The sequence below is a fragment of the Ranitomeya variabilis genome, chromosome 3 (genome assembly GCF_051348905.1).
Source record: "Ranitomeya variabilis isolate aRanVar5 chromosome 3, aRanVar5.hap1, whole genome shotgun sequence".
NCBI lineage: Eukaryota > Metazoa > Chordata > Amphibia > Anura > Dendrobatidae > Ranitomeya > Ranitomeya variabilis.
The window spans coordinates 26234299-26250107 of NC_135234.1; the positions used below are offsets into that span (position 1 = coordinate 26234299).

The following is a 15809-nucleotide window of genomic DNA, read 5'->3' on the forward strand; positions in this document are numbered from 1 at the left end:
ATTTGGTGCGAATCAGGCAGGGGGATGAGTGGAAAACCGCATTTAATACGCCCGAGGGCCACTTTGAGTATTTAGTGATGCCTTTTGGTCTTTCAAATGCTCCGTCAGTTTTCCAGTCCTTTATGCATGATATTTTTCGCGATTATTTGGATAAATTTATGATTGTGTATCTGGATGATATTCTGATTTTTTCGGATGACTGGGACTCTCATGTCCAGCAAGTCAGGAGGGTTTTTCAGGTTTTGCGGTCTAATTCTTTGTGTGTGAAGGGTTCTAAGTGTGTTTTTGGGGTACAGAGGATTTCCTTTTTGGGATATATTTTTTCCCCCTCTTCCATTGAAATGGATCCTGTCAAGGTTCAAGCCATTTGTGATTGGACGCAGCCCTCTTCTCTTAAGAGTCTTCAGAAATTTTTGGGCTTTGCTAACTTTTATCGTCGATTTATTGCTGGTTTTTCGGATATTGCTAAGCCATTGACCGATTTGACTAAGAAGGGTGCTGATGTTGCTGATTGGTCCCCTGATGCTGTGGAGGCCTTTCGGGAGCTTAAGCGCCGTTTTTCCTCTGCCCCTGTGTTGCGTCAGCCTGATGTTGCTCTACCTTTTCAGGTTGAGGTCGACGCTTCTGAGATCGGAGCTGGGGCAGTGTTGTCGCAGAAAAGTTCTGACTGCTCCGTGATGAGGCCTTGTGCCTTCTTTTCCCGTAAATTTTCGCCCGCTGAGCGGAATTATGATGTTGGGAATCGGGAGCTTTTGGCCATGAAGTGGGCTTTTGAGGAGTGGCGCCATTGGCTTGAGGGGGCCAGACATCAGGTGGTGGTATTGACTGACCACAAAAATTTGATTTATCTTGAGACCGCCAGGCGCCTGAATCCTAGACAGGCGCGCTGGTCATTATTTTTCTCTCGGTTTAATTTTGTGGTGTCATACCTACCGGGTTCTAAGAATGTTAAGGCGGATGCCCTTTCTAGGAGTTTTGAGCCTGACTCGCCTGGTAACTCTGAGCCCACAGGTATCCTTAAGGATGGAGTGGTATTGTCAGCCGTTTCTCCAGACCTGCGGCGGGCCTTGCAGGAGTTTCAGGCGGATAGACCTGATCGTTGCCCACCTGATAAACTGTTTGTTCCTGATGATTGGACCAGTAGAGTCATCTCTGAGGTTCATTCTTCTGCGTTGGCAGGTCATCCTGGCATTTTTGGTACCAGGGATTTGGTGGCAAGGTCCTTCTGGTGGCCTTCCCTGTCACGAGATGTGCGAGGCTTTGTGCAGTCTTGTGACGTTTGTGCTCGGGCCAAGCCTTGTTGTTCTCGGGCTAGTGGATTATTGTTGCCCTTGCCTATTCCTAAGAGGCCTTGGACGCACATCTCGATGGATTTTATTTCAGATCTGCCGGTTTCTCAGAAGATGTCTGTCATCTGGGTGGTGTGTGACCGTTTTTCTAAGATGGTCCATTTGGTTCCTCTGCCCAAGTTGCCTTCTTCTTCCGAGTTGGTTCCTCTGTTTTTTCAAAATGTTGTTCGTTTGCATGGTATTCCTGAGAATATCGTTTCTGACAGAGGGACCCAATTCGTGTCTAGATTTTGGCGGGTATTCTGTGCTAGGATGGGCATAGATTTATCTTTTTCGTCCGCTTTCCATCCTCAGACGAATGGCCAGACCGAGCGGATTAATCAGACCCTGGAGACATATCTGAGGTGTTTTGTGTCTGCTGACCAGGATGATTGGGTTGCTTTTTTGCCATTGGCGGAGTTCGCTCTCAATAATCGGGCCAGCTCTGCCACTTTGGTGTCCCCGTTTTTCTGTAATTCGGGGTTTCATCCTCGATTTTCCTCTGGTCAGGTGGAATCTTTGGATTGTCCTGGAGTGGATGCTGTGGTGGAGAGATTGCATCAGATCTGGGGGCAGGTGGTGGACAATTTGAGGTTGTCCCAGGAGAAGACTCAGCTTTTTGCCAACCGCCACCGTCGTGTTGGTCCTCGGCTTAGTGTTGGGGATTTGGTGTGGTTGTCTTCTCGTTTTGTCCCTATGAGGGTCTCTTCTCCTAAGTTTAAGCCTCGGTTTATCGGCCCGTATAAGATATTGGAGATTCTTAACCCTGTTTCCTTCCGTTTGGACCTCCCTGCATCCTTTTCTATTCATAACGTTTTTCATCGGTCATTATTGCGCAGGTATGAGGTACCGGTTGTGCCTTCCGTTGAGCCTCCTGCTCCGGTGTTGGTTGAGGGTGAGTTGGAGTACGTTGTGGAGAAAATCTTAGACTCTCGTGTTTCCAGACGGAGACTCCAGTATCTGGTCAAGTGGAAGGGATACGGCCAGGAGGATAATTCTTGGGTTAATGCATCTGATGTTCATGCCTCTGATCTGGTTCGTGCCTTTCATAGGGCCCATCCTGATCGCCCTGGTGGTTCTGTTGAGGGTTCGGTGCCCCCTCCTTGAGGGGGGGGTACTGTTGTGAATTTGGATTCTGGGCTCCCCCGGTGGCTACTGGTGGAATTGAACTGGTGTCTTCATCTTCTCTGTTCACCTGTTCCCATCAAGATGTGGGAGTCGCTATATAACCTTGCTGTTCTGTTAGTTGCTTGCCGGTCAACAATGTTATCAGAAGCCTCTCTGTGCTTGTTCCTGCTCCTAGACAACTACTAGATAAGTTGGACTCTTGTCCATGTTTGTTTTTGCATTTTTGTTCCAGTTCACAGCTGTAGTTTCGTTACTGTGTCTGGAAAGCTCTTGTGAACAGGAATTGCCACTCTGGTGTTATGAGTTAATGCCAGAGTTTTAAAGTAATTTCTGGATGGTGTTTTGATAGGGTTTTCAGCTGACCATGAAAGTGTCCTTTCTGTCTTCTGCTATGTAGTAAGCGGACCTCAAATTTGCTAAAAGCCATTGAGATCATGACACAGGGTCCTCTCTCCTACTGTACCAGTTATGACTTGTATTGTTCAAGATTATTGTACTTGTTTTTATTATGTATACCCCTCCTCACTTGTAAAGCGCCATGGAATAAATGGCGCTATAACAATAAATAATAATAATAATAATAATAAAAATAATAATAATAATAATATCACTCCATGAAAGTATCTGAAAAGGAGTGACATTGTGGGTGTTTACATCTGGTTTCTGATCCATGACGTTGAGGTACAGGTGTAATGTTATAGATTCGGAATTTTTGGTGTTTGGGTCTGGGTGTTTTGGTTAGGATCAGAGAATCTTTTGTTAGAGTTAGTGTGTTACAATCTGGGTAGTGAAGTCTTGGTGTTGGGCTAAAATGTTATGGTCTAGGTTCTGGATATGGGTTTTAAGTTATGGTGTTGGGGTGTGAAAGTGTGGGTGTTTACATTTGGTTTCTGATTCATTACGTTGAGGTCAAGGTGTAATGCTATAGATTCAGAATTTTTGGTATTTGGGTCTGGGTGTTTTGGTTAAGATTATAGAGTTTTTTGCTAGAGTTAGTGTGTTACAATCTGGGTCGTGAAGTCCTGGTGTTGTAGGTAAGATGACATGGTCTAGGTTCTGGATTTTTGGTTTTGAGTTATGTTGGAGTAAGGGTATTATAGTAAAGGTTCTGGATTTTTACTGTTTGGGTGTAACAGTGTGGGTGCTTACATGTGGTTTCTGAGGTCAAGGTGTCATGTTATAGATTATGAATTCTTCGTGTTGGGGTCAGGGTGACACGGTCAAGCTTCTGGATCTTCAAGGCCCGATTCATTAAGACTGGCAATGTACATGCCAAAATTATTCGACTTTTCAAAGTATTTTATGACAGTTTTCTGACGTACAGACCTTGATGAATCGAGTCCTTGGTATTGTGGTCAAGGTGTTGTGGTCGTAGTCTGAACTCTGTGTTGGAGTCTTAGTTCTGACATCTGCTACTTATTCTGGGTGCTGGAGTTTTTCGGGTCACTACTTCTGAATCATTGAAATCTGAAGGAGTATTGAGAAGCTACCTATATATTAAAAACTGGGAAACGTGTATGTCATGCCGTCCACAATTCCTCCCTGAATAAAATTTAGCAAAAAAGGAGGGCAAATATAAATATTTACTGCGTTCACTGAAGTCAAGCAGAAATCCTGACCCAGAAATATCACAACTGTTCCCTATACAACGATTATATCTATTAGAAACCAGAAAACCTTTTATACATTCAGTTTGGAGGTCTCGATGTAGACTAGAAAACAATCTACAAGGAAAACTAAATATAGACTCAATTTAAGTGAAATATCACCATGTCTGGGCCCTGTGTTCTGTAATTCCTGCAATTGGGCTCGAACACAGGTGAAAAAAACAAAACAACTAATCTGGTTGCTATGGGCATGCAGGAGGTCCGTAGCAACCAATCACAGCGCAGCTTACATCTCTTAAACCGCTCTGGAAATATGAAAGTAGAGCTCTGATTGGTTGCTCGGGCCAAGCTAGATGAGATGTAATGAATGATAACACACTGAGATGGTAAAATCTGGGCCGGCATCAGTAAAAGGGCTGTCCAGTAAATAAACCTTAAAGGGATCTTCCCAATATTGGCATTTATGGCATATGCACAGGAATCTTTGTGCATTCCTTCTTTGTTTGGATGTTGTGGCTGGCGGCCATGTCACCCAGGACTGGGCTCAGGTTTATGTGCTCTTAGATGACAGATTCCCAGTGGGCCTCTCTTGGTCGATTTTTCCTCCTCACTTTCCAGGCGTTATAACTTTTTTATATTTTGGGTGATAGAGTTATAATTTTCCTCATTACCATTTTGGGGTCTGATCTCTTTTTTTACACAATTTTCTAAGAGGCTAAATGATCAAAACACCGATTCTGTCATTTTGATTTTTTTTCTATATATTTATTATATGGGATAAATATGACATTTTATTAATTCAATTACAAACGTGGAGATATCAAATATGTATTTTTTTAGATTTTATTTACGATCCGGGAAAAAAAGGCTATGTATTTTTATATTATATTGCACATACTATATATACAGTATATCTAATATATAATTGCCTAGAATACTACTTCCTGCAATTTGTGCCAACTTCCGTGGCTTTGTCCGGAGCTAATGTCCGGAGATAATGTCCGGAGCTAATGTCCGGAGCTAATGTCCGGAGATAAGTGACGTCACCAGTGTCCTACACCCAGGCAGAGCACAGGGGCCCCAGGCAGCATATGGGGCCCCAGGCAGAGCACAGTGGCCCCAGGCAGAGCACAGGGGCCTCAGGCAGCATATGGGGCCCCAGGCAGAGCACAGTGGTCCCAGGCAGAGCACAGGGGCCCCAGGCAGCATTTGGGGCCCCAGGCAGAGCACAGGGGCCCCAGGCAGCATATGGGGCCCCAGGCAGAGCACAGTGGCCCCAGGCAGAGCACAGGGGCCCCAGGCAGAACATGGGGCCCCAGGCAGAGCACAGGGGCCCCATGCAGAGCACAGGGGCCCCAGGCAGCATATGGGGCCCCAGGCAGAGCACAGGGGCCCCAGGCAGCATATGGGGCCCCAGGCAGAGCACAGTGGCCCCAGGCAGCATATGGGGCCCCAGGCAGAGCACAGTGGCCCCAGGCAGAGCACAGGGGCCCCAGGCAGCATATGGGGCCCCAGGCAGAGCACAGTGGTCCCAGGCAGAGCACAGGGGCCCCAGGCAGCTTATGGGGCCCCAGGCAGAGCACAGTGGCCCCAGGCAGAGCACAGGGGCCCCAGGCAGAACATGGGGCCCCAGGCAGAACATGGGGCCCCAGGCAGAGCACAGGGGCCCCAGGCAGCATATGGGGCCCCAGGCAGAGCACAGGGGCCCCAGGCAGCATATGGGGCCCCAGGCAGAGCACAGTGGCCCCAGGCAGAGCACACACCAAATCGGAGGCCGAGGGGCCCCGCCAACCAAATCGGAGGCCGAGGGGCCCCGCCAACCAAATCGGAGGCCGAGGAGCCCCGCCCACCAAATCGAAGGCCGAGCGGCCCCGCCCACCAAAGCGGAGGCAGAGGGGCCCCGACCACCACATCGGAGGCCGAGGGGCCCCGCCCACCTAATTGGAGGCCGAGGGTCTCCGCCCACCAAATCGGAGGCCGAGGGTCCCCGCCCACCAAATTGGAGGCCGAGGGTCCCCACCCACCAAATCGGAGGCCGAGGGGCCCCGCCTACCAAATCGGAGGCCGAGGGTCCCCGCCCACCAAATCGGAGGCCGAGGGGCCCCGCCCACCAAATCGGAGGCCGGGGGTCCCCGCCCTCCAAATCGGAGGCCGAGGGGCCCCGCCCACCACATCGGAGGCCAAGGGGCCCCGCCCACCAAATCGGAGGCCGAGGGGCCCCGCCCACCAAATCGGAGGCCGAGGGTCCCCGCCCACCAAATCGGAGGCCGAGAGTCCCCGCCCACCAAATCGGAGGCCGAGGGGCCCCGCCAACCAAATCGGAGGCCGAGAGTCCCCGCCCACCAAATCGGAGGCCGAGGGGCCCCGCCAACCAAATCGGAGGCCGAGGGGCCCCGCCAACCAAATCGGAGGCCGAGGAGCCCCGCCCACCAAATCGAAGGCCGAGCGGCCCCTCCCACCAAAGCGGAGGCCGAGGGGCCCGGCCCCGCCCACCAAAGCGGAGGCCGAGGGGCCCCGCCCACCACATCGGAGGCCGAGGGGCCCCGTCCACCAAATCGGAGGCCGAGGGTCCCCACCCACCAAATCGGAGGCCGAGGGGCCCCGCCAACCAAATCGGAGGCCGAGGGGCCCCGCCCACCAAATCGGAGGCCGAGGGGCCCCGCCCACCAAATCGGAGGCCGAGGGTCCCCGCCCACCAAATCGGAGGCCGAGCGGCCCCGCCCACCAAAGCGGAGGCAGAGGGACCCCGCCCACCAAATCGGAGGCCGTGGGGCCCCGCCAACCAAATCGGAGGCCGAGGGTCCCCGCCCACCAAATTATTCTTACATTTGAATAAATAAAGTATATATGGATTCTAGACTCCCAATTCTTTAGAATCGGGCTGCCATCTAGTATATATATATATATGTATATATATATATATACATGGCGGACACGGGAACATTCAGTAGACCTTCCTGGCTGCCATAACAATGTCATTGGCACCTCACAACCAAGTTGCGTGGTGGGAGAGGGAAAAATGACGTCAGGAATCTTCCACCCCATTTCCAGCCTCTTATATGCTGCAGTCAGGATTGGCTGCAGCATCTAAGCGGTTGAACTGATCTGATCCGAGCTCGGATACCTGCTGTGAGACTCGGGGGGCCGGCTGTATAAAATGCCCATAAATGCAGTGTGTACGCCCGCTGTACATGTGCAGTGGATTCACCAATTGAAACCTGGGTACTGTGGGGCCCACAGTATGTCCTACAGTCCAACACTATGGGTGGCTGCCCTGGCCTCACCAGATGGGTTGGAGGACCTGCCTTCTCCATGTAGATCTGTATTCTAGATATAGAACCCATATCTACCCTGTATATCATGTAGTTATGCTATTAACATGCCTGGGAGGAGGAGCTGTTACCACCTGAGGAAGCGACATTAACACTTGCGAAACGCACATCGGGGTACGTGGCCGCAGCCTGGGCAGGAGTCATCACATAATGGGTAACTAACCCTTTGTTATTTTTACTATAGTCTTGTTATAATGAACACCAGAGTTTTTCTATTATCGTGCTACATAGGGCTTATTTTAACATGGTTTGATCTGGGCCGACTCGCTCAGTCTCTCTAAGTTAATGTGGGGAGACTGCTTAATTTGACCCATTATCCTACCATGTGGCCATTCATATAAAATTGGTCAATAATGTTTTGTAAATGGTGTTTTGTTCATTTGTCCTGGCCCTAGTCCCCGGCCACTGTAGGACTGTCACCTTTGTGGATCATCTATTTACTATATATCCATATATCTGTAGAAGATATTTTTAATAAGATTTTTGTACTATTTATATATCTAAAACATTCTTTTTGGTATAAATAAAATTGTATTTCAAAATATATGGTGACTCAGGTCCTCCTTTTTTGAATGTAATAGTGGAGTCAATATATTTGTGGGTACTGTTAAGACTGGTAATCTATATTTCATGCTAAATTTTTACCCATGGTTGCTTCTGGGAGTACTCTTATATATTGCATGTAGGTAGCATTCACAATTCCAGAGCTGCATTCATAATTCTGCTGTTTTTGAAATTCACACAGTTCGGCATTCTCTGTCGGTTCAGATTCTGCACAGAACTTGATCTGCTTGTATGTTTTCTTTTAGGTGTCATCTGTACAGGATCAGTAATGTACTGTATGTACACAGTGACTGCACCAGCAGAATAGTGAGTGCAGCTCTGGGGTATAATACAGGATGTAACTCAGGATCAGTAATGTAATGTATGTACACAGTGACTGCACCAGCAGAATAGTGAGTGCAGCTCTGGAGTATAATACAGGATGTAACTCAGGATCAGTAATGTAATGTATGTACACAGTGACTGCACCAGCAGAATAGTGAGTGCAGCTCTGGAGTATAATACAGGATGTAACTCAGGATCAGTAATGTAATGTATGTACACAGTGACTGCACCAGCAGAATAGTGAGTGCAGCTCTGGGGTATAATACAGGATGTAACTCAGGATCAGTAATGTAATGTATGTACACAGTGACTGCACCAGCAGAATAGTGAGTGCAGCTCTGGGGTATAATACAGGATGTAACTCAGGATCAGTAATGTAATGTATGTACACAGTGACTGCACCAGCAGAATAGTGAGTGCAGCTCTGGGGTATACTATAGGAGGTAACTCAGGATCAGTAATGTAATGTATGTACACAGTGACTGCACCAGCAGAATAGTGAGTGCAGCTCTGGAGTATAATACAGGATGAAACTCAGGATCAGTAATGTAATGTATGTACACAGTGACTGCACCAGCAGAATAGTAAGTGCAGCTCTGGGGTATAATACAGAATGTAACTCAGGATCAGTAATGTAACGTATGTACACAGTGACTGCGCGAGCAGAATAGTGAGTGCAGCTCTTGAATTATAATACAGGATGTAACTCAGGATCAGTAATTTAATGTATGTACACAGTGACTGCACCAGCAGAATAGTAAGTGCAGCTCTGGGGTATAATACAGGATGTAACACAGGATCAGTAATGTAATGTATGTACACAGTGACTGCACCAGCAGAATAGTAAGTGCAGCTCTGGGGTATAATACAGGATGTAACTCAGGATCAGTAATGTAACGTATGTACACAGTGACTGCACCAGCAGAATAGTGAGTGCAGCTCTGGGGTATAATACAGGAGGTAACTCAGGATCAGTAATTTAATGTATGTACACAGTGACTGCACCAGCAGAATAGTGAGTGCAGCTCTGGAGTATAATACAGGATGTAACTCAGGATCAGTAATGTAATGTATGTACACAGTGACTGCACCAGCAGAATAGTGAGTGCAGCTCTGGAGAATAATACAGGATGTAACTCAGGATCAGTAATGTAATGTATGTACACAGTGACTGCACCAGCAGAATAGTGAGTGCAGCTCTGGAGTATAATACAGGATGTAACTCAGGATCAGTAATGTAATGTATGTACACAGTGACTGCACCAGCAGAATAGTGAGTGCAGCTCTGGGGTATAATACAGGATGTAATACAGGATCAGTAATGTAATGTATGTACACAGTGACTGCACCAGTAGAATAGTAAGTGCAGCTCTGGGGTATAATACAGGATGTAACTCAGGATCAGTAATGTAACGTATGTACACAGTGACTGCACCAGCAGAATAGTGAGTGCAGCTCTGGGGTATAATACAGGAGGTAACTCAGGATCAGTAATGTAATGTATGTACACAATGACTGCACCAGCAGAATAGTGAGTGCAGCTCTGGAGTATAATACAGGATGTAACTCAGGATCAGTAATGTAATGTATGTACACAGTGACTGCACCAGCAGAATAGTGAGTGCAGCTCTGGGGTATAATACAGGATGTAACTCAGGATCTTACTCCTTTAAACATGTGACTCTGGCCACGATTATAATTTATATGCATTGATGCGATGAAATGAAAACAATGATTTGATGGATATAGGTTTTAAATACAAATTTATTTATCTATACAAAATATTAATATGTTCTCTGCTGATCCACTTTACAAACACAACAGGATCGCCAGAAATCTTTTGGTCAAAGAAAAGGTAAAATCTCTTCTAGTTCATTCTAGGTCGGTGTTGCAATCAGTAAATTAAATAACTATAAAATAATAAAAATTAAAAGAAAAATCTACCATGAGGTTATCAGATGCTGCTGTGGACAACCAGCAATGTGACGGCCGCCATTAATGTCCTCAGTGGCCGCAGTATCGGGATCATGTATCCATGTACTATAAGTCTACACTTCTTCAGGCCACAAACTGCAATATGGTGACCACCTTTTATGTAGAATCGGAGTGACAATATTCAAGGTGAAAAAATGCTGAAACATGGCCCTCAATATTTCCTGCCAGACTAAACACATGCTGCCCCCATGGGACCCCGATGCTGGTGACGGTGCTTTACAGACATGCAGGTAGGGTCGTAGATACATTCGTATAGGGAACAGTTCTGCGTTGCAGGCTTTAAACAATACTTTACCTAAAACCCTCAGTGTAGTTGAGCTTATTGTTGAGGTAGTTTGTGCGTAGAGCGGAGAGCAAAAATACCACCAAGCTTGGGTGGGACAACAACAATCGAATGGGGTCTCCACCAAGAGTCTCGGGAGCGGTTTTGAGCGGGGTGAGTCTACATTCAGTAAAGTATTGTTTCATTCTACAGAACATCTGATCAATAGGTAACTTAAGAAAGAATTTTCCATAGTTTTTTTTTTAATCTGATTACTAATACCAATGGCTACTGGAAACACTGCCTAAATCCATTGGGTCATTAGTTAGTCCTTTCCCGGACTAAGACAAAGAAGGGACAAGGAAGCTTAGCTGTATCTACGCCATGTTCTTCTCTTACATTCTACTGATTTATTCATCAGATTTTCTGTAAAAACTTAGAAGGTGTTGTTTCATTCTGCGTAACATCCTCCGGAAGTTTCTAGGCAGTAGTTACATTTTTAAAATGTTTTCCATCCTTAATTATCTTATCATTACTAATGTAGGAGTGCATAGTATGGTATAACTGGTTGCTTCGAGTAACCGACCTATCACCCTTTTGCTACAAAGTCCTTCCCCATCTAGGTGTGAAATGAGACAGAAAAGGGAGCAATGAGGCTTGGCGGTATCCACGCTATGATCTTCTCTTATATCCTGCTGCTTTATTAATCAGATTTTGGTAAAAATATAGAGAATAATTAACCCCTGGCCTGGATTTACACTGAATACGACCTAGCACTATAGACGAGGGCAGACTGTGGTTGATAGGATTAAGAAGTTTTTTTTTGCTCTGATTTTTTTTTTTAAGGTACGGTAAGTCAAAGTGTAAATCTGAATATCTAAAAAAAACATAGAAATGGTCTTCAATTTCTTTTGCATAGTCAAAAAAAAAATTCATAACAAATTATCAGACTTAGTGACGTCATGGAACGCATGGGCAGTATATCAGCAGGCGGCCAGCCTACTGGAACCCCCACGGGTCCTGATTATAAAGGGACAGTAGAGCTAATTTTACCCCTGTTCTCCTTTACTGCTTCTTTCTGCACATTGGCACTCTGCTACCTGCCTGTGTCGGGTAATGTAACATGGCCCAATTCAAGTCGGTGGCCATTATAAAAGGAAAACATAGAGGGGCACAGTGCGAAATCAGGTGTATGGACCCTTCATTCTTAGGATCAATGGAGGTCCCAGGAGTCAGACCCCATCGGTCATAAAGTGATGGTATATTCTATTGATAAGCAAGCATTTTACAAGATGAGAGTAGTCTTCTAAGGACATGATAGGGTGGTGACAGTCACCCCATCTTGGGTCATATAGACCACAAGTTCCCACATCCTTTGCTCCCCGAAAGTCCACAAATTTTTATGCAGAGAAAGATGGGGGCTGAAAAGTCTTTCACCCACCTAAAATTTACACTCCAGAATAAAAAAATAATTGCTTGGGAGAGAGTGAGATTTCTGGCGTCCCCTTCTCCTCCTCGTGGTCCCATAACGTTGCTTTGGCATGCCTCAAAGACAAGTCCACTAAAGACAAGAGAAAACCTAGATGTGGATGATTTTGGTAAAAGTTTTTGTGAGCGATTTTTTAAGTACCTTACAATCAAATGACTCCCTCAAAATCATCTCCTGACTACATTCAGACCGCAACCAAGTCTATGGTGGGGCCATATAATAAAAGTTACATTTAGATAAACGTCTTCAAGAATACTTCTGAGACCAGTTCTGGAAAAGCAGAACTACATTTTAAAGGATTCCCATTCCTATTCAGGGGAATCAAGCTGAAGTAAGACGCTATACGTCATATTTGGGTCTCGCCTTTTTCACCAGAAAACGACCATGATGTTGCCCTCAGGTCAACATCTCCCTACCCCACAGGGGCAGAAAACACTTCCCACAACTTCCAGGATGTCCGTGCTAAGAGGGTATTAGCATATAAGGCATGTTTTATTACCACCCCCCATCCCCAATAGCTACCTTGGGTAGTTTTTTTAATAGATGCAACTGTACCCACCAGGTCAATCCTATTGCGTTATCTCAGATATTCCCTTGGTGACCGATTCTGGGATTGTCAAAGTCATCTGGAGCATTTGGAAGATCTATAATTTCCAAGAAGCAGATGTCTTAAGGATTAAAAAAAAAAGGAAAACATTTTCCAAGTGTCAAATTAGCAAAATTACCCCATTACACAGTCATTAGTTGCAAGGACATTCTACGTCAATAATAGACCAAGGTTTATGGGGTGAAGATGTCAGTCCGCCCTTATCCTCGAAGGAACACTGAGAAGTTGACTCTTGACCTTCTAGATTTCCCTTCTGCTTCTTCCTAGTTAAATCTAGGAAGTTTATAATTAACCAATGGCCTGAAGGAAAAAAAAATACCTCCATAGTTTTTGAGAAGATCACCCAACGAGTCAACTAACCCAACCAGGATGCAGCAAAGTTGGGTCTGGTGGCATCTCCCGAGCCCTTGTAGACCAGTACAATAATGATCTTCGGTGGAAGTCTTCCATGTATCCATCTATCTAACCTTTCTTCATAGCCCAAACTTTTACCTCTCCGCCCGGATTTTGTATCGTAGTACGAAATAGGCTATGAGGCGCAGAGTGATGAAGAAGACTCCCAGGATGATAAAGTCTAAGTACAGCTTTGCATTTTCAACATCCAGTTCTTTCAGTATGGCTTCCGACTTCTGGAAGTGGCACGTTTCATCTTTGTCGCAGTGAAGGTCTTCTCTGTCCAGGCCGTAAATAGATAAAATGACTCCCTCAAAGCCGTATCTGTTTAAAAAAAGATATTGTGTAAATCTAGTGGGAGTGAAAAATAAAAGTGAAAAGAAAAATTGCTATTGAGGTGGAGAACGTAAAGAGTACCCGTCGTTTTAATTTTTATTTCATAAATCAATAGTACAAGAAAAGATAAGCAACTTTATCATATACTGTATCTTATTGGAGAAATCTGCTTCTTTTTCCTCCTGAACTGATCATTTGCTCTCAAACCAGGGGTAAAATTAGCAAAATCTGTATTCAGTGAAGACAGATTTTCCCATTATTGAGAATGGAGATGATAGATGGTGCTGTTAAAATTCCATGGTGGAGGGAGGAGCTAGAGGAACACAAACATTCTATGGAGGGGAGGAGCTAGACTAACAGATATTCTATGCAGGGGGAGGAGCTAGAGTAACACAGACAATGCAGGGGGAGGAGCTAGAGCAACACACAGACATTCTATGGAGGGGAAGGAGCTAGAGGAATGCACAGACATTCTATGCAGGGGAGGAGCTAGAGCAACACACAGACATTCTATGGAGGGGAAGAGCTAGAGGAATGCACAGACATTCTATGCAGGGGAGGAGCTAGAGCAGCACACAGACATTCTATGGAGGGGAGGAGCTACAGGAACACAGACATTCTATAGAGGGGAGGAGCAAGAGGAACACAAGCATTCTATGGAGGGGAAGGAGCTAGAGGAACACACACATTCTGTGGAGGGGAGGAGCTAGAGGCACAGACATTCTATGCAGGGGAGGAGCTAGAGCAACACACAGACATTCTGTGGAGGGGAGGAGCTAGAGGAACACACAGACATTCTATGCAGGGGAGGAGCTAGAGCAACACACAGACATTCTATGGAGGGGAAGAGCTAGAGGAACACACAGACATTCTATGGAGGGGAAGGAGCTAGTGGAACACAGACATTCTGTGAAGGGGAGGAGCTAGAGAAACACACAGACATTCTATGGAGGGGAGGTGCTAGAGGCACAGACATTCTATGGAGGAGAGGAGCTAGTGGAACACACAGACATTCTATGCAGGGGAGGAGCTAGAGGCACAGACATTCTATGCAGGGGAGGAGTTAGAGCAACACACAGACATTCTATGGAGGGGAAGGAGCTAGTGGAACACAGACATTCTGTGGAGGGGAGGAGCTAGAGAAACACACAGACATTCTATGGAGGGGAGGAGCTAGAGGCACAGACATTCTATGCAGGGGGAGGAGCTAGAGGAACACACAGACATTCTATGGAGGAGAGGAGCTAGTGGAACACACAGACATTCTATGGAGGGTGAGGAGCTAGAGGCACAGACATTCTATGCAGGGGGAGGAGCTAGAGGAACACACAGACATTCTATGGAGGGGAGGAGCTAGAGGCACAGACATTCTATGCAGGGGGAGGAGCTAGAGGAACACACAGACATTCTATGGAGGGGAGGAGCTAGAGGAACACACAGACATTCTATGGAGGGGAGGAGCTAGAGGCACAGACATTCTATGCAGGGGGAGGAGCTAGAGGAACACACACATTCTGTAGAGGGGGGACAAGTTAGTGGAACACACAGGCATTCTACAGGGAGGGAGGAGCTAGTGGAATACACATTCTGTAGAGGGGGAGGAGTTAGTGGAAGTTACACACCAACATTCCACTGCAAGTTCTTCTTCACACTCCTCCATAGGGGGAGGAGCTAGAGGAACACACAGACATTCTATGGAGGAGAGGAGCTAGTGGAACACACAGACATTCTATGCAGAGGAGGAGCTAGAGGCACAGACATTCTATGCAGGGGGAGGAGCTAGAGGAACACACAGACATTCTATGGAGGGGAGGAGCTAGAGGAACACACAGACATTCTATGGAGGGGAGGAGCTAGAGGCACAGACATTCTATGCAGGGGGAGGAGCTAGAGGAACACACACATTCTGTAGAGGGGGGACAAGTTAGTGGAACACACAGACATTCTACAGGGAGGGAGGAGCTAGTGGAACACACATTCTGTAGAGGGGGAGGAGTTAGTGGAAGTTACACACCAACATTCCACTGCAAGTTCTTCTTCACACTCCTCCATAGAACTTTATAAGCACCAACTGTCATCTCCTATCTCAGGAAAAGGAACATCTGTGTTCAATGAAGACAGATTTTACATGAAAATTGAGAATTTTGAGAATAAGAAAATTGGTCGAGGAGGAGAAACAAGCAGATTTTAGTAATAAGATATATTACTTGTTTCTTGTTTTCACATGTACTTTTGAATTATGGAAGAAAAAAAAATTCAACTGACACTTTGTCATTAAAAGAAGAGGAAAGGGTGTCCACTACTAAAAAAGTTAGCTCTTATTGTGCATGATCCTACTGTCAGATCAGTTGGATCTTTGATCAGTCACCCTGCATGTTGATGGTTTCCTGACGGCAACAGATTTTTTTTTTTACACTAAAACTAATGAACAGAGCTGAAAGCTA

At 46.1% G+C, this 15809-nt stretch overlaps 1 protein-coding gene across 1 annotated transcript in view; it reads right to left on the reverse strand.

The window, feature by feature from the left end:
• Window positions 1–11383: 11383 nt before the first annotated feature.
• Window positions 11384–15809, reverse strand: part of ABCG1 (ATP binding cassette subfamily G member 1) — a 59042-nt gene continuing 54616 nt past the window's right edge. The window contains exon 15 of the mRNA XM_077293822.1: window positions 11384–13353. Coding sequence (XP_077149937.1) covers window positions 13125–13353 — 229 coding nt within the window. The 3' untranslated portion in view covers window positions 11384–13124. The remainder of the gene's footprint in view (window positions 13354–15809) is intronic.